The sequence below is a fragment of the Mesocricetus auratus genome, unplaced genomic scaffold (assembly GCF_017639785.1).
Source record: "Mesocricetus auratus isolate SY011 unplaced genomic scaffold, BCM_Maur_2.0 Super-Scaffold_100010, whole genome shotgun sequence".
Lineage (NCBI taxonomy): Eukaryota > Metazoa > Chordata > Mammalia > Rodentia > Cricetidae > Mesocricetus > Mesocricetus auratus.
In genome coordinates, this window is record NW_024429194.1 from 53797621 (window position 1) to 53821574 (window position 23954).

The 23954-nt window shown below is 41.1% G+C and overlaps 1 protein-coding gene across 4 annotated transcripts in view; it reads left to right on the forward strand.

Annotated features, from left to right (window-relative positions):
- Window positions 1-23954, forward strand: part of Dnah7 (dynein axonemal heavy chain 7) — a 275393-nt gene that overhangs the window by 169516 nt on the left and 81923 nt on the right. For all 4 annotated transcript variants that reach the window (XM_040753634.1, XM_040753635.1, XM_040753633.1 and 1 more), the window contains 7 exons: window positions 900-1119; window positions 8214-9086; window positions 11115-11344; window positions 15639-15969; window positions 16506-16852; window positions 18538-18718; window positions 21367-21552. In XM_040753634.1, the coding sequence (XP_040609568.1) occupies window positions 900-1119; window positions 8214-9086; window positions 11115-11344; window positions 15639-15969; window positions 16506-16852; window positions 18538-18718; window positions 21367-21552 (2368 nt within the window). The remainder of the gene's footprint in view (window positions 1-899; window positions 1120-8213; window positions 9087-11114; window positions 11345-15638; window positions 15970-16505; window positions 16853-18537; window positions 18719-21366; window positions 21553-23954) is intronic.

A 23954-nucleotide genomic window follows, 5' to 3' on the forward strand; every position in this document is an offset into this window, starting at 1 on the left:
GTCACTCTCCTCCGTTCTTCCTTTACCCTAATGTGAGAGAATAGCACAAAGTGGTCACTGCATTCTGCTCTGTGGTTCTCTTGACTTTTCATATCTGAGTACAATTAAGACTGGGGAGATGTGTCCAGTTGATGTTGTAACTTTGATATCCTCTGGTGGAAACCTTGCTTTTGACAGGGGTGGGTTTCCATGTATACATTACAGAATAGAGACTTGAACCTATGCCCAGGGGAAATCTTCCCCAGCTCTAGGGTTTCACTTCTAACACAGAAGATGAATGGTCATCAGGGAGCCATTCACATGGGGTTGTCAGCTGTCGTGGCTCCTGATACCTATTCTTGGGCAATTGTTATTTCTTGCCCAACCCAATGGTGATGGAACAGACACCTGGCTTCTTGTTAAGCTAGGTGTTGAATGCAACCTTTCATCTTTCCCAATGAATAATCTCCCTCCGGATTTTATTCTACCGTAATCATATTTTTCGCCTCTTTTATTTCTCTATTCTTTGTAATTTTTATTCTCTCTTTTTTTCTCTGAAAATACCTCTTTCTTTATGGATGCCATTTATATAAAATTGAGAATACCAAAGAGTGAAAGAGCTAGGGAGGATTTGACTTTGCATATGGTGGCTTCTGGCTGATTCTTAGGTTTTTATGCACAGTTGAAATCCACTAAACCCCTGATCCTGTGCCCCTGATCCTGCTGAGTTCACAAGTTTCCTTTGGATGCATCATAAAACTACTGAATGGAAAGCCTCTTGAAAATAAATAAAAGACTAGTGTAATTAGAAGTGGAACTTTTATTAGTCAAATTGATTTAATCACAATTGAAAATGTTACAGTAGTCACATGAAGTGTTACTGTGCTTGCTAACTTTTTTCTTACAACTTTTTCCCTAAGTTTTAAGTTTCCAGATGATTTTCTGGATTTGACCACTCAAATTGTGAATGGCACAATGTCCCTGTACAAAGATGCAATGAAGAATCTCTTGCCTACCCCAGCTAAGTCTCACTACTTGTTCAACCTTCGTGATTTCTCCCGAGTCATTCAAGGTGTCTGTTTGTCAAGACCAGAAACAGCAGAGAACAAAGAAGCCATTAAACGCCTGTGGGTTCATGAGGTAAGGCTCCATTATCATTTAAATGTGATTCCAAATGAGCAAGGATTCTGTGGCAGTGGCTGAGTAAAAAGGAACACTTAGCGATGTGCGCTGTCGAAGTTCATTTAGGTATTTGGCATTCTGTAGGCCATGGTCAAGGTAAGTTTTAAAGTAATTAATATCTGAAATTTCAAAGTATCTAATGCCTAATCTTCCATTTTGACTGATAGGATATCTTGACATATGAGTTCATTTCAGCCTTTCAGCATCTTAATCCTAGTTTTTGTTTTTGTGATAGGGCACTTTGAGGGGGAGGTTTTAAAACAGTGCTGTATCAATTTGCATAACATATTTGTAGATGTTATGCCCAAATTCTGAACACCAAAATCACCAAGAGGCCCATTTTGATGCAAAAGCAAAGAGTCTTTTATTGTAGATGTTTAACGAGCTAACCCCATTAGCTCAGGCCCTTCATCCCGCCACCATGGTGAATGGCTGGAGAAAAGACCCCAAGCAACCTCGAGGCAGGGATCTTAAAGGCCAGTGTAAGGGGAATGTCTAGGGGTGTGAAACAGTCTCAGGATTGGTGCGCTTCCAGGTTTGGGTGACCCGCCCTGTGCTGATTGATCAACTGGTTGTTATGGCCCATAGGCCTCCAGGGCTATGTTCTGCAAATCACTGTTGTGCACTGTCCGTAAAGCGCACCCAGAGCCATAAAGCACAGCCCCACCAGCTAACTTCTGATTGGTTCCTTGCCATGAGGAGGGCATCTGACCTTAGTGACCAGGACAGGAGCGGCAAGGTCATGCAAGCACATGGTAGCCTGTAATGGCTGCTAAAATGGGGGATTGGTCACTTCATAGCCAACCCCAAGGAAAGCAAAATCGTGAAGCAAGACAGCTTTGGGATTCCTAGTTTGAGGATACAGAAGCAGTCTCTGAGTTCTCTTGGCAATAGGGTAAAGATTTCCTGTTCCTTCCTTCTGTGAGTGTTCTTTGTCTTCTAAAAGCTTGGTGGAGGGAGGGAAGAGCTAAATCACCAAAGTGACACACCGAAAATCATAATTTGGCATTTGAGATGGTCACAGAGACTGCAGAGAGGTGGAAAGAAAACACCTAACCTGCCTCATTTTTCCATATATGAATAATATAGTGGTTTAGTTTTTACTAAAGTAGCTAAGAAACCTAGCAATTGGTATATGTTGCATCACTAAATCCGTGTGCTACAGCCAGTAAAATTTAAATGATACTTACAAACCATTTTCTCAGGGCACATTCAATAAAAATGTTTGGATTCCTAAATCCTTACAAATGCAAATCTGAATCCAAGTGACCATCCACCGCACTTGGAAGTTATGTCCACAACAAGGCTAAAGTTGTTGTTTGGAAAATATGACCTGGAAATCCTACCTCTCTTGACTGTGACTGAGTGTGCCCCACATTGGGGCACGAGGACAGAGGATCCACGTCTAGTGAGCAAATCAGCCACAGAAATCCACTGGAAACTAGAGGAGGCATCATGACAGTCATTGAAAGAGTGTGTCTTTGTTGTGCCGGGTTTGGGGAGTCCCAGAGACTAACGCAGGGAGTCGACACTTTTGATGCAAACACAAAAGGTTTCTTTTAATCAAGCTGGTTAGCTTGGAAGCTTGGATCTCACCTCATGGTGAAAAGAAGAGATGCCAACCCGCCAAAGAGAGAAGCTTCAAAAGGGAAAAAGCAAGGGGGAGTCCCGAGATGGCAAGTCTCAGTTCTCAAGGTTCCCATGGTTACAGAAATTACTTAGCACACAAAGTTTCCATGAAGGGCCTTGAGGAAGGCAATAACGGCCACCTGGTTAGGTAAAATTAATTGGCACATTTGTGGTCTAGGGGTTCACGGCCCAAGCACATCCTGAGATTGTGGGCAAAGGGCTAGTTTTACGCCCGGTAGGGCAAGAGGCTATTTTGTTCCCAGTCTTCTCAAGGCAACGGAGGGTAGCAGCAGATGTTGTTGCAGCTGCTCGTAGGTGTGAGTTTCTGGCCACGTAATCCGTGGTCAGGGGGATTTATGACTGGCAGGTCAGATAGCCATCCAGTTCCCAGTTTTCTTAAGACAATGGGATACTGATGAGCTCAAGTCCCCTTCTTGTGGGAATTGCTTGTGATTTCCTGTCACCTTGTTTAGTTGCAGACTTTTATTTTCCCCACTACATTTCAGTCTCCTGTTAGAGCATGGCCTGCCTGGAAAAGACAATGGTCACTTCTGAAAGTCCAGCTCCTATGCCTTGAAGAGGGCAGGCCATGCCTCCCTGCAGCTGTCCCAGGGACAGAGAGTGTGATGACTTGAACGTTCTCAATGGATGGTACCTGACTTTTCTGTGCTCTTTGTCACAAGCACTGTGTTGTACTAAGTCCCTCCAGTCCCTCAAGTTTATAAATGTCCAGTTTTCAACTGGTTATGGGATTTGCTTCGGAAGTGTTCTGAAGGCTTCTCTCCAAGGAGGAGGTTCCTCTCTACTCCATCTCCCTTTCAACCCCCTCCCCTTTTATGCTTATTTTTCAAGAAGCTGCTCTCCAGGTTCTAAAGGGAAGCCCCTCCTTCTATGAGATATCTTTTGTTTAGATTTCCATCTGTTGTATTGCTTCTGTCTAATGCTGTTCCTCCTACCTGGGGGCCTGAGCATGGTGTTGAGTCCCTTTCCCCCAGTAAGCCACACCTTTTTTTTTTTTAATTTTATTTTCCAGTTTAAATTTAGATAAGAATCAAGGTTGCTTCACAAGTCAGTTCCAGGTCCCTCTTCCATTCCCTCCCTTCCTCCCGTGCCCTCCCACCCCCCCCCCCCGTTATCCCCTCATTCCTCCAGGGAGGGTGAGGCCCTCCATGGGGGTGTCCATAGTGTGTCATTTCATATAGGGCAGGGCCTAGACCCTTTCCCAAGAGTTCAGGGTGAGAGTGCACCTCACATTGTTCTATTGGAGTCCAAAGTCCGTGTGTATACTTGGGATGGGTACTGATCTGCTGCCCAAGGCTCAATAGATTCCCTAGGCCTCCTCACTGACACCCAGATTCAGGGGGTCTTGATCAGTCTCATGCTGGCTTCCCAGGCTAATGCCTGGGATTCAAGAGTTAACCTTTGTCTGGTGAGCTGTTTCTGGGGGTTAAACCAGCCCAGTCTTAATCCCTTTGATCATCAGTCCTCCCTCTCTGTTACTGGCTTTCTTGAGTTCAGCTCAGTACTTAACCAAGGGAGTCTGCCTCTTCTTCGATCAGCCACTAAATAAAGTTTCTGTTTCCCAGACTCTCTGGCCATAGGATTGTAGGCTGGCACTCCCCAGATCTATGTCTAAAATCCATATATGAGAGAGTACATGCCATGTTTCTCTTTTTGTAACTGGGTTACCTCACTCAGGATGGTTTCTTCTAGTGTCATCCATTTGCCTGCGAATAATGATTCCATTATTTTTTTCTGCTGAATAGTACTCCATTGTGTAGATGTACCACATTTTCTCTATCCACTCTTCAGGTGAGGGACATCTAGGTTGCTTCCACGTTCTGGCAATTACAAATAAAGCTGCTATGAACATAGTGGAACAGACATCTTTGTTGTATGAATGGGCATCTTTTGGATATATGCCTAAGAGTGGAGTTGCTGGGTCTTGTGGTAGGTTTATTCCCATTTTTCTGAGGAATCTCCACACTGATTTCCAAAGTAGTAAGCCACACCTTTAAAGTGAATTATACATCAGTATCCGGCCTAAGCCTGCAGCTGCAGCTTTCATCATTATCTTATTATGACTTATATTTAATACCTTCTTGGGGGTAATACTTTAACCATAGACCTTTAGACTGATCAGCTTAACAAGCATTTTATAACAGTCCTAGAGAGACTAAGATGTTTGGATTCCAGGGAAAGGCAGACAGAGTATGCTTTCTTGTTTGTAGACAGTGTTTTTCTATCTGTGTTGTCATGGTCAGAAGCTCTCCGGTGTCTTTATATAACCTTAATGTACTTATGAGTACTCTACGCCATAACCTAATGACCTCTCCCAGAACCCCATCCATTATCATCTTGGAGGGAGGATTTCAACATAGAAATTTTGCAAATCAGAAAAGATTTAGAGCAAGGTAGCATTTCATCACGAGCCAGTCTTGCTTGAGGAGGCATCTAGAGTTTTCCATCACAGGAGCTTTGCTCTTTATCATTCTTCTTCCTACTATTGTTTCTTCCCATTATATGCAAGGCCTGTGGTCATTACTTAGCTATATCCTTATTATACAAGCCACCCAACCCCACAGATTCACTGACCATTACTTCAATTTCTTTTTTGGAACACTTAACATCACCTGGCAGTCTTAGATTTTCTTGTTGCTGTCTTTGTTATTGTATCGGCTTTTGCTTATCAACTCCTTTCCCTATTCCCTGGCATATAATAAGTGCTCAGTAACTAGTGGTGAATGAGTACAGAAAGGGAGGAGGCAGACAAATGGATACTGCATAACAGACTCTAGCATTTGGGGCTATAGGTGCCATTGATTTCTTCTAGCTATTCAGTAGTTTATAGATGCAATTGTACATGTGTAACAAAATCAGTTTTTAGCCTTTTTCAGATTCTATCAGATTACTGAATGTTAACCATCGCTAATAGTTCTTTGGACATTTAACAAGGCTCATAACACAAACTGGCAATTTTAATGATTATTTTATATTCTCATACATACACGTTTATAAGTGTAAGCTCAGAATTTTAGTCTAGTGCACAGTGACTGGTTTGGGAACCTTAATCCCTTCCCCTGAGGGTATCTGGAGGGCTTTTCTGTCTGATATGGGGCCACTGGACCTAGCCACCTCTCTGCCTTTGGTCAGGTCTAGCCTCAGTGAGGTCTCCACTGACCATGCTGTTTAATTCCACAGCTCAACACCCCAGTCCACTCCCACCCTAGCTGTTCAGACTTCCCTGTCCTGTGTCTTCCCTGCTTTCTGTAACACTTTCTAACTCCCAGCCTGCTAGCAAGTTTGTTTCCTATGCTTATTTTCCTTCTCCCTCAGCACACTAACTCCACTAGGAAGAGTTTCCTTTTTCTCTTTGATTGTTTATCTTCAAGTGCCAAGAACAATATTTGACACATTGTTCTCAACCTTTCAAAAAATGTGAAGTATTGAACCCCATACTCTAATTTGTGCTTTATTTCTGTTTACTCAAGAAAGTTTCCTTCAGGGCTTAATATACGTTGAAGACTACAGTGGGTACCCTTTTCCTTTCAAGGTATTGCTGGAAAAGGACCTGATATAATCTCATAAAATGGTTTTGCAGAAAACTGGTTTCCTCTCATTCCCTTTGGCTTCTCTATAGTGTCTAAACTTTAGCGAGCATATTACCCAGTGTCCTTGTTAAATATAGGTATCCTACAAAAACAAAGAAAGCAACAGCCCCAAGGAGAAAAAGAGATGAATGAGTTGAGTTTCACCAAAATTAAAATTTCGTACGCTGCAAAGGAAACTACCAAGAAAGTGAAAAGATAATACTACGTAGGATGGCGACAGTTTGTTAGACACATTTTGATAAGTGTGAAGTATCTATAATACATCAGAAAATATTACAACTGAGCTAACCACAATAAAACTCAACACTGGATATGCTGCTTTTCAGAATCATGTCCTCAGAGTGAGTTAGAGAGGGGAAGGGATGGGGCAGGCAAGAATAGAGCATGCTAGCCAGGCACCTGCTTTCTATAGAAAGATGGCCTGCTCTGCAGATTAGGGACCCTTTTGAGATCATTTAGCCATAACTGTCTCCTTCAGGCCCAGGCACCAAATGTGGGGATGTGCAGTTCAGTCCAAAACGAACTATAACCAGACTGTAATATCAGCATGAAGTAATAATTGTTGAAGACCAAAAACTTGCTTATTTATTGTAGCCCCCAAATCATATGCCTATTTATTTTATTTTAATACATTGTTTCTGGAATAGATTCCACCAGAAATGTTTTAGACATACACCACATGTCTAAAACAACTGTACCCTAATCCAAGACAATTATCTAAAAAAAGAAAAGTACTTAAAAACACAACAAATAACTTTTGCCAATAGCCTTAATAAAGTTACCTGTCTAGGAAAAGAGAAGGGAGGTGACAAACCCTGGCTTCTGATGACCATGTCCTGCGACCTGGATCTGAGCAGTCTGCTGAGGTATTCTCTCGCCTCCTCAAGGCCCCATCAGTTCCGTCCATCTCTACAGATTACTCTCTAAATTTATCTACATATTTATTTTGACATTATAATCATTGTTATCATTTCTAGCATGTCTGAGGTCCAATGGCTGTACCCATGGTCATCAGCATTCAGACAAAATGCCTAGTTATTCAGGGCCTTATATAATCTTGTGCTTTTCTGTAGTGGTTTATATCTGTTGCAAAGACAAGTTTCCTTGGTGAGGAGGTGAAGACTACAGATACCTCGAGACTAAGGACACATGGTTTTTGTTTTTGTTTTTTTTTCTGGTTTTTCGAGACAGGGTTTCTCTATAGCTTTAGAGCCTTTCCTGGAACTCACTCTATAGACCAGACTGGTCTCAAACTCAACGGAAATCTGCCAGTCTTTGCCTCCTGAGTGCTAGGATGAAAAGCATGTTCTACCACCTCCCAGCTAGGACACGTGTTTATTGATTGCTGTTAGAGATCATGCTGGTTCAGTAAATTAGAGTTTGTAGGTTCTCCTGCAATAACCGTGACTTAATAGCCCTGAGGAATTAGTTAGATTTCAAGTACCAGACATGATTTTCCTCTTGTTAAATAGGCCTTAAGTGCAGTTTGAGAGCTGTTGGTTACCACCATGGTATGCTTGCCACTACTGCACTCTTAGGGTTATCATGCCATGCTGATCATTGATATGATTCATGGCAGCATGCCTGGGTACAAATTACTTTTCATTTATTATCACTGAAAGTGACTATTATTAAAATTAATACCTAAACTTTTTATGTATAGTCTTAAGTATTTAGGAATGCTTTTGATAAAACTTGTGGATATCTTATGACAGTATTTTGTACTGTCTGTTTAGTGTTTTATAATTTACACAGGTTAAATAAGCAAACTTGAAAAATGTAATTCTTAAAGCCACTTTTAAAATTATGCAGGTCCTCAGAGTATATTATGATCGCCTTCTGGATAATGCTGACAGAAGCTGGCTTATTAACTACATACAAGAAATTCTGAAAAATTACATGCAGGAAGATTTCCATGACCTATTTAGAAATCTGGATTTTGATAACGACGGCATTGTGGAAGAAGATGATTTAAGAAGTTTAATGTTTTGTGACTTCCATGATCCTAAGAGGGAAGATACCTACTACAGGGAGATTGCAAATGTGGACCTCCTTCGGGTGATCGTGGAAGGCCATCTAGAGGAATATAACAACATGAGCAAAAAGCCCATGAACCTGGTCTTATTCCGCTTTGCCGTAGAACACATCAGCAGAATTTCTCGCATCTTGAAGCAGCCGAGAAGCCACGCTCTCCTCGTGGGCGTTGGAGGGAGTGGAAGGCAGTCGGTCACCAGACTGGCTGCACACATGGCTGATTTTTCAGTTTTCCAGGTAGAAATCTCCAAGGGCTATGGCAGCAATGAGTGGCGCGAAGATTTAAAAGTCATCTTAAGAAAGTGTTCAGAGGGTGAAATGCAGGGGGTCTTTTTGTTCACGGACACACAGATTAAAAGAGAGTCATTCCTAGAAGACATCAATAACCTGCTAAACGCCGGGGAGGTTCCAAATCTCTTCGCTGTAGACGAGAAGCAAGAGATATGTGAAAAGATGCGTCAGTTGGATCGCCAACGGGATAAAACCAAACAAACGGATGGGAGCCCCATAGCCCTTTTCAACATGTTTATTGAGCGCTGCCGCAACCAGCTGCACGTGGTCCTGGCCATGAGCCCCATCGGAGATGCATTTAGGATCCGTCTCAGGAAATTCCCTGCTCTTGTCAACTGCTGTACCATTGACTGGTTTCAGGTAATTTACATGTGAAACTTAGAACCCTAGAAATGTTGAATCTCCATCATCATGAAATATTTTATAGGTTCCACCCCAAAATGTATGGTAGTAAAATCTTTAATTTTGTAATAATGTATCATATGCAGCTATAACAACATAAGTCATTATAGGATTTCATTCAGGAATCTCAATGTGTAACAGAAAATGTTAGGATTAACCTGCCCTTATAGCAGGATCCCGATAGGAAACAGTGTCCTGGATGACAAGAACTTGGGAGGGGACTGGTCACAGAAGGGATAGGGTTCAGGGAACCAAGAGGATATGGTGGATGAAGACATGTAGAGCTGAGGTACATACACACCGTCTGGCTTATTCCACCCTCTGCCCTATTCACCAAACTCAGCAAAAAGAAAAAAGAAAGCCACCGTGGGGATTTTTGCAGTGCAGATGTGTCTCAGAAAGCAGGCAGCCGAGCATACAAGGACAGAGAAGCCGTGACAGGGACAGGGGGAGAATCAGCAAAGTGTGTGAAAACTCGAGGACCCCCTCCCTGCTTCCCATTTCCACCACAGAACAGGCTCTGAGGGAATAGCACGTGGGTGACTGAAGTCCTGTATGTAGATCTAATTCGATGGAAATTTGCACAGGCTCCGTACCTCTATGGACACATAGATTATTCCAGGCCGGTGTCCTTTGTTTACTTCTCTCTTGCTTTGTACCAGATAATACTTAACAACTGGAAAGGAAGAAGCAGACAGGGAGCAAAGGCTTTCTTATAAGACAACCTTTAAGAGACAAAAAAACGACCAAAACCAAGACCTTGGCAGAAATGGGAACTAGTAAAAACGGGGATGGGTGGGCAGGGCAGGAAGGGTAATGGGAGCAGAGGGAGTGGCGTGGTTGGAGTCAGAAGGGTACCAAGGGCTGGAGGCGGTGTTTTCGTATCCTGCAGTCACTCTCGAATAAACACACGGAGGCTTATATTAATTAAAAATGCTCGGCCAATAGCTCAGGATTATTACTAACTCTTACATTTTAAGTTAACCGTTTTCCTTATTTACTCTGTGCCACGTGGAGGTACCTTTATTAACATGGCGAGTTCATCTCCTGTTCTCTCTGTGTCGGGATGGTGTCTCCAGACTCCCCACTTCTTCCTCCCAGCATTCTCCTAGTCTGCTCTCCTGCCTAACTTTATTCTGTTCAGCTACTGGCCAGTCGGCTTCTTTACTAAACCAATCACAGTAACGTATATTCATACAATGCAAAGAGTATTCTATAGCCAAGGGCCAAATTAGATGAAGATTTGCAAATTGGTTTGGATTTTATCACATGTGCACTGGATTGTACTGGAAAGTGTGCTATGGGTGTGGTTTGCCTTTTGAAAAGGTATTTTGCATCTTTATGGAGACTGACAACAAGGAGGGTCACACTAGAACATACTGGCTAACGATAACAAAAGCTTGAGTTAAGACAGAAGTAAAGAGTTTAGAAGTTAATTTAGGGGACTAGGAAGAACAGATGAATGATAGTCCCATGTGTTGACTCAGGCATGTTGGTGACTGATGGATGTTTTCTGAGCTGAGGGAGAATGTATCACTGCTGGAAAGGGAGGAATTATGGTGCAGGCTTGTTGACTTGGAGGTGTCATTGAGCTATCCAAGGGACACCAAAGAGGTCATCATTTATGTGACTCTGTTATTTAGGGGAAAGTATAACAACTGTGAGGAGGGCTAGATGAAATAATACACATCATGCATAGAAAAGCACACATGAGTTAGAATCCTCCCCTTTCTTTGTCTGTCAACACTCTGTAACACTTTTTCTAATCCCAGAGCAAACGGGAGAGCTGCTACCTACACTAGCCACCACCATTCTGCCTCATGCAGGCAAGGGCAGGAAGAAAGCTCTTCATGAATGTGTCTTTCTCACTCCACGCCTCAAACTATTCCTCTTTATCTCTGATCCACAGAATACAAAGGGCTGCAGCAATAATGAGATAGGATTAGTGTCCTTGATGAATTGTTAAAATATTCATTTTAAATTTAGTCATGGCCGGAAGATGCATTGGAAGCAGTTGCTTCACGGTTCCTGGAAGATATTGAAATGTCAGAGGAAATCCTAGAAGGCTGTATTGAGATGTGTAAAAGCTTCCATACCTCTACTATCAACTTATCAACGTCCTTCCATAATGAACTTCAAAGATACAATTATGTGACTCCAACCTCTTATCTGGAATTGATCTCTACCTTCAAACTGTTGCTAGAAAAGAAAAGAAAGTAAGAATGAAAATTTCTGTTTTTTGAGTAAGCTATGGAAGTTTAAAATGTTTGTAAGAAAAATGACATTGATGATGGGATCACATGCTTTACCTATAAATACATTGTTTTGTTAAAACTTTGAGATTTAGTCCTTAAAGAGTCAGTGTAGGAAGCAGGTCTTATCCTTAGATGTAATTATGTTGCCTAGTTCACTATAAATTTTTTCGGGGGGTGGGGGAAGGGCCTTGAGACAGGGTTTCTTTGTGGCTTTGGAGGCTGCTGTCCTGAAACTAGCTCTTGTAAACCTGGCTGATCTTGAACTCACAGAGATCCATCTGCCTCTGCCTCCCAAGTGCTGGGATTAAAGGCATGCACCACAACCGCCCAGCTTCACCATAAATGTATCATTTAATTTGGTGCAAGAATGAAGGTGGGACTGGGGAGGTAGCAGTAAGAAGGTCTGAATTTCAATCCGCAGAAACCAAGGGGAGAAATGGAGGCTGGGTATGGTGGCACACATTTATAATACCAGTACTGGAATATGGAGACATGCCAATCCCTGAGGCCAGTGTGCGACTAGCTTAGCCAAGGTGGATGGCTCTTGAGGAATGACACCCCAAGTTGACCACTGGCTGCAAAATACCAATATACATGCACCCTCAAGAACAGGCATCCCCCACATGTAAAAGAATGAAGGTGTACCCTCTAGGGCAGTGGTAAATTCCTAGGATTCCTTGATAATGAAGTTGAGTTAGGGCTATTAGGAGTGATTTTTTTTCCTTTTATTAGGAATAAGATGATGTGCAAGCCTTCTGTTCCGGGTCTGCACAACCACAATCCCAGAGACAGACTCCATTTATATAGCCAGTCTTTCCTCTCCGCTAACCTTCTATTGATTTGAAGATGTCAATTTAAAGCTCAAGAGGCATAGACTACAGCCAGCATCAACAAGAGTTTTCAGAGAAATTGATCTCAAACTTCCTTTGATTATAAAAATTAATACTTGAAATTCACCTTCTAAAATTTAAAACATATCAACATTGAGGAAATTTTAGTGATCTATCCTACAGTGAGCATCAACATGAGATTTCAGAAAAGTTGGTCCTCTACTTTCCTTGCTTCTAAAAATTAATACTTGGAATGCACATTCTAAAATTTAAAACTTATTAACATTAAACTTGAAAGTTGGAAATTTAGAAAATTTTAGTGATATCATTTATGGAAGCCTTCAGTCTCAAGTGCTCACTGAAGTGGATTTTATATTGCATTTTTTATGTTTATGAAGGTAACACAAGAAAGATTTTTCTGGGAGGCAGAGTAACACCTCTTGCAGCAGGGGGCCTGATAATGGCTGAGTTTGCATTTTTACCTTTGATGCATGTTTTTAAATCTTGAATTTAATAAATCAAGTTTAATTACTTAAATGAGTCTTGGGAATCAGAGTTCTCCATATTGTGAGCCATAAATTATACATCATAAAATTCTAAAGATTTTTTTAAACCTAAAACAGAGATCATAATCTATGGCTCAGTTACATTGTATTTACAGTGGATTTCAAGACTATTAACCTACTAGAACAAATTCTCTTAAAGATATTTTAAAAAGACTTGAAATAGATTCCTTAACATGAAATATTAGTGTGCATTTTCATAATTAAATTCAAGATCTCCCAGCGGCTCTTTCAAAAGCACAAGCATTTTGAAGTGTTTTTCTCATAGTGGTCAGGATGGTACCCAGATACCTGCAGGACATTCCTCATCCCCACTTAGAGTGGCTCTTGCTCCCCAATCCCAGGTTGGGCTGCCCTGGTCACTGTAGTCCACACCCTAGAAAGTCTTACCATTAGTAATGTTTCCAACTAATAAAATCTACAGTTCCCGCCCAAAGCTGCTACATGACTTGACAGGATTTTATTTTATTTGGCTCTCAAGATTCTTAACTTCAAATTGGGATCTTGCAGTTTCTTTTTTATTTACCTATACTGGAGGACCATAGTTCTCAGAGATTAGATTTTGGATATCATCCGAAAACAAGGCTCTTATTTGTACACTAGCAGTATTTAAGGTTATTCTAACTGAAAGCAAGGTTAAACTAACAAGATAGAAACTTATGGGAAGGTTAAAAAGTCATGGCTTTCTGGGCATTTCAAACGTTCTTACAGCCCTTTCATGTTTTTATTTCACCCTTTTCCATTCATAATTTCTCACAAGCTAATTAAAATATATCTTTTCTCCTTTCCTGTTCTTTCCCTCTTCTAACCCCTCCCTTGCCTCCTTATTGATAGCCTTGTAAAACTATTGTTACACACTCACACATGCATGCCCACATGCACACAGACAAATATGTAAGTACACCCGGCTGAGTGTATGGTTTCAGGGCTGACCACTTTGTATTAGATAACCCATTGGGGAGCTCATCCCTGGGAGAGGCTAATTCTCCCTCTCAGCAGTCACTAGTTACCTGTAGTGCTTTGTCTTGGGCAGGACCCCGTGTGATTTTCCCCTTGTGTATTAGCATGTCTGTGGATACTGTTGTTCAGGTCTTGGTTTATGTAGCGCTTTCCAAGAGAGGTGATCACACAGACTTCCTGGTACTCGGCTATTGCAGTCTTTCTGCCACCATTTTCTCTCATGTTCCCTGAGCCAAGGCAGGAGCTGTGCTACAGATAGATATGCCCTTGGGGCTAACTGATCTTTGTGTCATACCCACCTGTGGTTTTCTGGAACCATCTCCATTTACTGTAAAGTGAAGGCTCTTTGGTGAGGATTGACAGCTACACTTTCAAATGTCCTTGCAAATTAAAATTTGTAAGCTCTCTTTTAATTTTAACTAGAATTCTTTCCTTGTGTTTGTGCTTCTTTGTGTAGATTCAGCTCTAGATTGTTCAATAACCAGTTATATCCTAGAACAAGTCATCATACCACCTGCCAAAAAGTTAGTACTTGAGGTTAGCAGTGTCTCCTTGGGATGAGTGCTGATACTGTCTTATGCCATCAGGAGCAAGCCCCAGGCATTGGTGGAGACTAGCTGACACACAGCACTGGATTATAGGTAGATCTGGTTCCTCTGTCTCCATTTTTGTCAAATATTTTGCTTTCTCAGAAGGAATTCAATACATGATTAAAATAATGTACATTTCTGATTTTGTCTGCCTGCTCCATGACAGCCTTTCCAGTAGTTGTTTTTGTTTTCCTTTGGGGGGGGGATTACTTTGTATATCTCAAGCTGTCTTCCTACCCCAGCTATTTTCTTGAAGATTTTTGAAACATGTCACCTTTGAATATATATCATATTTTAAAATGAATTGTTATAAATGGGAAGAGTTTCCTCAGTAGAGAACATATATGAACATGGGCATTTTAAAGTATTAAAATAGTAAAATTTAAGTGACTTAAAATTATTTTTTTTGGTTTTATGAGACAGGGTTTCTCTGTATTATTTTGGAGGTTGTCAGTCCAGTAAAATTTCTAATCATTTATTTTTCCTTTAAAAAGTCACTTTGCACCAAAAAATGTTGAGTTTTATTATAGTCTCACTTGTCCCTTTCATCTTAATAAAAAAAATTCCTATTTCAAGATGTAATACAATTTTAAATTTAAATACAGGTCTCACTGTGTATCCTAGGCTAAAATAGCCTAGCCTGGCTAGCCTCAACTTCCCAACTACTATATTTTCATATCTAGCAATATTCAAAATGATGTATTTGTGGCATTGAAGTCTTTTTGAAGTGATTATTAAAACTGCAGGTACTGGAGAAATGGCTCAGTGGTTTAAGAGCACTGACTGCTCTTCCAGAGAACCTGGGTTCAAATTCTAGTACCCATGTAGCAGCTAACAACTGTTTATAACTTCAAGATCTGACACCCTTACACAGACATATATGTGGACAAAACACTGATGCACATAAAATAATAAAAATAAATTAACAAAAAACAAACAAACAACCCTTACCCCCCCACAAAACGACAGATTTGTTGGAAGCAATTCACCAAGGTGACTAATGTTAGAAGTACAGAGTTCATTTAGTATAGAAAGTTCTTTGCCTTGTACTTATTTATTGTTTGGAGTTTTTGTTATATACCCAGAGACCCTAAAAACAGAAAAGACTCAGATACAGTGTTTTGTCATAACTGTACAAAGTCCAGAATTTTTGTATTCATTTTTTTCATAATCAGCTAATTCCTGTGAAAGACTTTTAGACCACACCTTTAGTTCCTTCAAAAGGGGCGGAAAACTCAAGAGCACTTGAGACGTCCCTTGATGTGGTAAACAGATCCCTGCATCTCACCTCAGTTCATCCACTTGCTTGCAGTGAAGTGATGAAAATGAAAAGGAGATATGAAGTGGGCTTGGATAAGCTGGATTCCGCCTCGTCTCAGGTAGCTACCATGCAGACTGAGCTGGAGGCCCTTCATCCTCAGCTAAAGGTTGCGAGCCTACAGGTTGACGAGATGATGGTGATCATTGAGAGGGAGTCCATGGAGGTTGCCAAAACTGAAAAGATCGTGAAAGCTGATGAAACAATAGCAAATGATCAAGCCATGGCCGCCAAAGCCATCAAGGATGAGTGTGATGCTGACTTGGCTGAGGCCCTACCCATCCTGGAGTCTGCACTGGCTGCCCTGGACACCCTGACCGCGCAGGTGAGAGCTGTGCCAATGCTAAGGACTTGTCACTGGGGACCACAGTTTAGCTTCTCTCAAACTGACATCCAAATTTAGGAACATTTTTAAATTGGCAAGAGGATTTCCTAGTTATCTGAAAAAGAAATGTATTTTCATGGCAAAGGCATTTTTGAAAAGGAACAAAGCTGCCAATTGTCACTATTCCAATTTTGTTTTAAAAGTTTATTATTGCTACTTTTAAAGATCTATTTATTTGTGTTTGATCATATCCACCCCTCTCTCAAGCCTTCCCAGACTTCCCTTCCCCATCACAGCCTCTCATTCTGTAGCTTTGTATTACTCCCCACTGTTTCCAGACCATTTTTCTATTGCTTTAACTTTTCCCCCAATGGACTTGTCAAAATTCTTGCCATAGTTGTGCAATTATCACCATTTCTACCCAAATGAGTTTCGAGTATCTTAAGGCTTAGTTGAAAGTGTGAACTTATTAATGTGATTATAATGAACATACAAACAGACATTTATTTCTATTAATAATTAAAATACTTCTCAAGGATATCACAGTGGTAAAGTCCATGAAGAGTCCACCTGCTGGTGTCAAGCTTGTCATGGAAGCTATCTGCATCCTGAAAGGAATCAAAGCCGATAAAATCCCTGACCCAACAGGTTCGGGGAAGAAAATTGAGGATTTCTGGGGCCCTGCTAAGAGACTTCTTGGTGACATAAGGTTTCTGCAGTCACTTCATGAATATGACAAAGACAACATTCCTCCGGCTTATATGAATATCATAAGGAAAAGTTACATCCCCAACCCAGACTTTGTTCCAGAAAAGATTCGGAATGCTTCAACTGCTGCCGAAGGTCTGTGCAAGTGGGTCATAGCGATGGATTCCTACGACAAGTAAGTGCTAAGAAGAAACGTTACTGCTATGTTGGGTGTGCTCATCTGGTCATGTAGACGATAGAAAATTAGAAGCCTGTGTAAGAAAAAAGATTGTCAAGAATCGTATGACTGAATCACTGTTTATTCTTACTAGAGCCCAAATCATAGCAATTAAAAAGAACATATAGTTCTTAAGGTTTGGTGAACTCACAGAGATCCACCTGCCTCTGCCTCTCGAGTGCTGGGATTAAAGGCATGCACCACCAACGCCCAGCCCCAAGGATTCTCTTATCTATGCCTCATTGGCACTGAATTTCCAGGTGCAAGCTGATATACCTGGAGTTTTATGTGTATGCTAGGGCTCTGAGCTCACATTCTCATCTTCTGCAAGCAAACACGCTACTGACTGACCCACATCGCCTTCCCCTCAATAAGCGATTTGATATGAGGTGAAAGGAAAACCTTTGCCCTTCAGTCCTATCTGTCTGTGTGTTGTTTCGAATGAAGTACATAAGAAAAATTTAGGGCTGGGAATATAGCTCCAGTGATACAGTGTTTGCCTGCTTGAATAGGTATTGGATTCAGTGCCTCACAAAGCCCCAAAACCATGCTTAGAAAACCACCTGTGGGATGAATAGTTTTGTGACATTTGGGGACTTTTATGATTATAAGGAAAACATTTATGTCATGTACAAAGCAAGTAAAATCGGGAACTATTGTATGATGTGTTTTGAATACAGTCAGTGTGAATAATACACACACACACATATATAGATATATACTACACAAACACACATATATTAGTGCTACATGGTTCAGAACGACCACTGTATTCTCAGCTTAATCCCCCCGCTGCTTAAACTTTCTGTGGACCTGTATCCAACATAGTTCTGCGTCCCACCCACTGTAACAAGGTATTCCCAGGCTCTCTGACTTTGATTTTTTTCCCTATTGTCTTTAATAAACTGGAGTGGCGTGTTCTCCAACAATAGGTAACCTCTCAAAAGATGAATCGTAGGTATTGCACACCGAGACACAAGGAACAATGTGTTGATTTCTTCCCCAGTGCTGGCCTGCCCTGTGGAAGGAGTCTCTGTAACACTGAATCCCCACACTGCATTTAAGGTGAAACTGTAGATTTGAGGTGGCCAGAATGGGCAATTTGCTGTGACGAGCACTGCCAGGCCCCTTCATGGTTATGGCTCCCTTATTTTTCTCTGAATTGTCTATTTCTCCGTGATTTTTAGCTGCTCTGTTGGGTTTTTGTTATGTGTTTACTGTCTTTGTTTGTTTGAATACAGGTTCCACTAAGAGCCCTCGCTGGTCTGGAACTGTCTGTCAACAGGCTGGCCTCCAACTTGCGATGACCCTCCTGCCTTTGTCTCTGGAGTAAGGCGTGCTTGACTCCCGCTGCCTCTCTTTCTTGATTTTCTCGTCCTCTTCTCTTCCTCCCTTTGCTGTCTTGACAAAATCACAGAGGCAGCTCCTAATCTGCCATGTTACCGCCGAAGCCTCAATGATCATTTCCTATGTTTTGTATCAGATTTGATTCTTAGATAAAATGTGGAATCGAGAAATCAGTGTAAATGCTGTTTAAAGAAGTGTTTGAGTCATTGTAAAGAGCATTTGGAAGGTAAATTCACGTTAGAAAGCTTCCTATAATGTTCAGAGGAATTTAATTTTCCAACTGTATTGTTTCATAGAGTGGCAAAAATTGTAGCTCCCAAAAAGATAAAACTGGCTGCAGCTGAAGGAGAGTTGAAAATCGCTATGGATGGTCTTAGGAAGAAGCAGGCCGCCCTGCGTGAGGTTCAGGACAAGCTGGCCAAGCTTCAAGACACACTTGAGCTGAACAAGCAGAAGAAAGCTGACTTGGAAAACCAGGTATGTGCTGGCAGATGCAAATGGGAGAGGCTCATCAACTGCAAGTAAGAAAGGCGTTGCTACCAGCACAAAACTCGCCACTCCTCTTCTCTTCCTGGCCATGGTTAGCAGTTTATTCATGGATAACCCAACGCTAGTCATTGACTATGACCTGAGCACAGATATCTGGCATGTCTGCACACTTATTTTTTCAAGGCAGGGTTTCCTGGAATTTTATCTGTAGACCAGGCTGACCCTGAACTCCAAGATCCTCCTGCCTCGGCTTCCACTACAAGGCTACCTTCTTGTTCTCTAAGATCTGTCCTGTAATCTGTATTTGAATACATACAGGACATTGTGATGTTTAACCTGTTATTGAGCATGATTGCATTTTATTTAAATAATATAACTACTAAGTGAGGGTATAAAGTTGCTCATTGGAAACACCGTTCAACTTTGCTGTGTGTTTGAATTTTTCAAGTTTTTGTAATAAAAATGTTGGAAAAGTAGAAAATGAACATTTGCATATGTTTATAGTAACTCTCTGTTTTTGGAGGAAACAGAAGTCCCAGGAAAAAAGAAGTTAGGGGTATTTCCTTCAGGGTTTTCCAACGGCAACATTACTGTAGCCTGTGATCTGATTCACTAGGAAACTAGGAGGGTGTAGATCATTTAAAGCTGGAAAATGGACAGAGAAAGGTTTACTCTGGGAAACATCAAAATTATGACCCATTACAAACCTCGTGCTTTCTCATGCCTATCTGTAGGTGTGAACCAGTATTTTATATCTTTTAATCTTAAGTAATGGTTATTGGTATTGGGAAAATACATAAGACAAATTATTATTTGAAATAATGTAAATTTCTCTGTTACTGATCATGGAGTTCTCCATTATAAAATTTCACAGTCTGAGTCCCAAAATAAACTTCACTCACCTTCTTTTATGAATAATGATGTTTGCCTTTCTGGATCTGGGCTACCTCATTCAATGTCTATCCATTTATCTGGAGATGTCACAATTTCATTTTTCTTTACATCCAAGTAGTATCCATTATGTATATGTACCACATTTTTGTTATTAATTTACCTGTTGAAGGACGTTTACGTTGTTTCCATTCCCTAACTATTGTAAGTAGAGCAACAATGAGCATGACTCACAAGTGACCTAGAAAGACAAGCGCTCCATGTTCTCTCTCATCTGTGTTTCCTAGCTTCAAAACCTCAGGTATAAGTGTAGCTACTACCCCTTATCAATGAAGCCTCTTTACAGCAAATGGAGCCCATCACAGAAACCACAATAGGTCACAATGCAGAGGTAAACCAGTTGTGGGCAGCTCTGCCACAATGGCTATTTCTACATCATAACTCCTCCATCAACGCCTCAGGGAACATCAGAGAAGAGTGAACAGAAAGACTGTAAGGGCTAGAATACCAGGGAGTCTGCTGTGAAACAGCCCCTCCTAAGAATGACTGCATGAACAAGGCTAGACCAATGGCAACATCAATGGACATGCTAACGAAGAATGGGATAGGAAGTCTCACCCCTAGACAAAGAACTACAAACAGAGAGAGGGAGAATTAGCCTCTCCCATGGATGAGGCCCCCTTATCGGTTGTCCAATTCAGAGTGGTCAGCCTTGAAAACATATACATACCAATAAGAAAAGATGGACTCAGCAAGTTATATGTGTGTGTGTACCCATACACATACACACATACATGTATATGTTACATAACAATAATAAAGAAAAGGACACTGTCAATTTGAGAGGAGGGGATGTGGGAGGAGCTAGAGAAAGGAAGTGGTGCAATTCTATTACTATTAAAATATTTTTAAACAAGCAAAATAAATGTATTGATTTCATTTTAAAAAGAATAATGATGTTATCACTTAAAACTTAAATTACAGTGATTCAGTGCACCCACCCGGCTGGAACACTGGTCTTGGTTTTAGTGCTTTTCCCTAAGTCTACCACCTTGAGCAACATCTGCCTCTTTCCCTTTTTATCACATTGTTTAATTGTGTAAAATAAACTTGGCCTGACTGTCCGATGGAGAAAGCAGGCTCTTAGCTGTTGATTGATGTTCCATTTGGAGCTTAGTTCCAAGTGTCTGGGAGGATGATGCTATTTAACAACTTGAAAGATTGTGCTTTGTATGTAAGCGTAAATAAGTGCTAAAACATTTAACCTTTAAGAGTCACTGTAAACCGCCTAAGGTAAATGAGGAGGAACACTTATAAAATATTGAAAGTATAGTACTGATGCTGGGACCCCAGGCCCTGTGCATGCTCTGCAAATACCCTACTAACCTGCTTCATCCTGCGGCCACCCCTATTTTTGTCACATCATTTTGAAATATCTATATTGGCAGGAGAGCGTTCTTTATTAATCTCAGTCTCCCGTGCTGAAGCTCATCTCCTTAGAGTTAGCCTGAACTGTTGTATGTTGATGCTCTGTAGGAATTCTGAGAACTTTATTGACATCATTTACTTGTTTTGAAATACAAGACATCATGGATTTTCTATACCTCAGTGAGATGCATCGAAGTGTTTTTTAGAACTTCAGGCTAGTTTGTAATTGGGGGGAAAAATCTCAAGTTTGGAACTCTGCAGAATTTTTGGCTTATTTTACTTGTCGATGCTGATAAGAGTTCATCTTTACCTTTGAGGTTGATCTGTGCAGCAAAAAGCTGGAGCGAGCCGAGCAGCTGATTGGGGGCCTGGGAGGCGAGAAAACGCGCTGGAGCCACTCTGCCCTGGAACTCGGACAGCTGTACATCAATCTGACAGGGGATATCCTCATCTCCTCGGGGGTTGTCGCCTACCTGGGGGCCTTTACGTCCAACTACAGACAGGTGAGAGATGTCCTCGTGTCTCTCCCCTGCTTTAACATTAACCTCTGGTCTGTTTGTTTGTTGTTGTTATTACTGTTGTGGGAGAACTGGAGAGCGTGTTTTCAAAGTTGTTTTAAGTTTTTGTTACTGCAAGGAAAAGGAAAATACTTTTAAATTATACTTACATAACTTAGATAAGCTATAAATTACTTAGTAGCCAAAAGTTGCTATATGAAATATTGTTTTGAAATCTAATTTTAAAGAGGCAGACTCTAGCGATGAAATTTTAGTTCCTAACCAAGTATCAAGCAATGAGGTGTGTGTGTGTGTGTATGTGTTTCAGCATGCACACCTATTCGAGGGGATACATGCCTCATTGGCTACTCTGCGTGGATCTTAATAAGTAATTCTAAAACCATGTCAGAGATGAAACATTACAAGGTAGAGACAAGACCACCTTACCTTCACCAAGGGCTTTATTGTTTCCCTTAGTGTGGTTACTATTTAACTTAACTATCTGGTTAGTGATGGATTAGTTTGCTTGACAGTTTCAGACATGGAATCTTATAAAGTTTGAGACAATTCCCCAGAGCCACCAAGCTAGACAGTGAGAGGGTGGGGAAAGACACCATGGCCACTTGACTCTGTCCTACATCAGCGTGGGACAATGGGAAGGTTAGAGGCATTACTCCATCTCTGTTAGTTTAAAGCATTCTCTAGGGCACAGCTCACTGACCCCCAGTGAACATTATCTGCTGTTTGGACAGCTTGAAGTGCCACCCCACAGCACGATTGGCTCTTGGTTATTTTACATGGTTGCCATAAGAGCCTGAAATATACCTTAGGGGAAATAGCAGGAAATCCTCAGAGGAGGATGGGGAAATGGAGCAGAAGGCAGACAGAGAACTTCGTATAGGGTACTGCCGACAACATCTTAAAAAATAACCATGGTAATACAGAATCAAATGTGAATTAACACAAATGAGTATTTGACAAAGGCCAGGGTATTTTCCTGGTCACCAGGTTATCTCCCTACAAGGGGCTGAAATGTTAATTGCTAACGGAAAAGATCATAGGGCAAAACTTCTCACAATTGCAATCGGCACTGCTTTCAACTGTGGGTAAAGTCTGCATTTTTATGTGTAGTCTGCTAAGCTCTGAACTAAGTAATTTCCCTTTTTAGGCTCTAGCACTTCTGGAGGACAATGAACAACTTTCAGAGGTCCTTGAATTACCCAGGTTTCCCAGGGAATCCTCTTGTTATGTCCACAGAATGATCCAGATACATAGTCCCCAGGAAGTACATGAAATCTAGCTAATCCCACTTACTGTATTTCAACAGTTGCTTCAACTTGCTGCAATGCTTTCCAGTAAAACCTCCTGTCATATGCTCACGGCTATAAGAGAACTCTGCCTTTTCACTTATCCAAGTACCTTTGTGTTATAGTCTAATATCCAAAGAACCAATAGTCACACATAACATCCTATAATTATGAAACAGAAACCCAGCTTTAACAAAAGGGTTAAAAAATTAGCATCTGTGGTACATGGACAACTTGGAATTATGTACTACTGGTAGAATGCAATGGGGAAAATAATGCCACCTGTAATTTTATCACTAGCGGAGATTTGAGGCTTCCTAAATAATACTAACAACTTAAGGTCACAAAGTTACCACTTACCAACTACCATGACCTTGATGCATAAAATTAGAATGTTGATACAGCCTGCTCAGTAAGAACCTGAAGGAAAGGCTAGTGACAACCAAGTCCTTCCCAGCACCCCCTGTACACACACAGAGCACCCTCAGTAGCTCAAAACAGGCACCGTCATCACATATATTCAGTTTCCCACTTTGCTGTGGACATCCTCCTTTTGTTTTTTTCTCCGTTCTTCCCAGCAGTATCTTTTACTATTTCTGGAGTTTTTGAGCTGTAACCTGACTCGAACATTAGTGTGAATGTTAGTACTGAGCACTCTGTCAGTTCCTGGGCATCAAAACAGACATGCCTCTTGTAGGTAGTGTGGTCTGACCCTTTATAGGATCCAACAGCCTTTGGCTGGTCCTTCCTACAGAGCACATGGGAGCCAGACATGTGTTTTCTGTGTCCTCTACCCACTCCCCCATCTTAGGTTTATATTATACTAATATAATGGTTTTCTGTATAGTTTAAATAAAATATGCGTACTGCGAGGAGAATGTGATGGTTAGTTGTAAATGTCAACTTGACACAATCTACAATTACAAAGGGGGTCTCAGTTAAGGGTTGTCTACATCAGGTTGGCCCATGAGCATGTCTATTAAGGATTTTCTTAACTGTATTAGTTGAGGTGAGAGGATCCACCCTATATGCGGGCAGCACCATGTCATTTACTGGGTGAGCTGGACACTAGAGGCATGCATACATTCAACCTCACTCTGC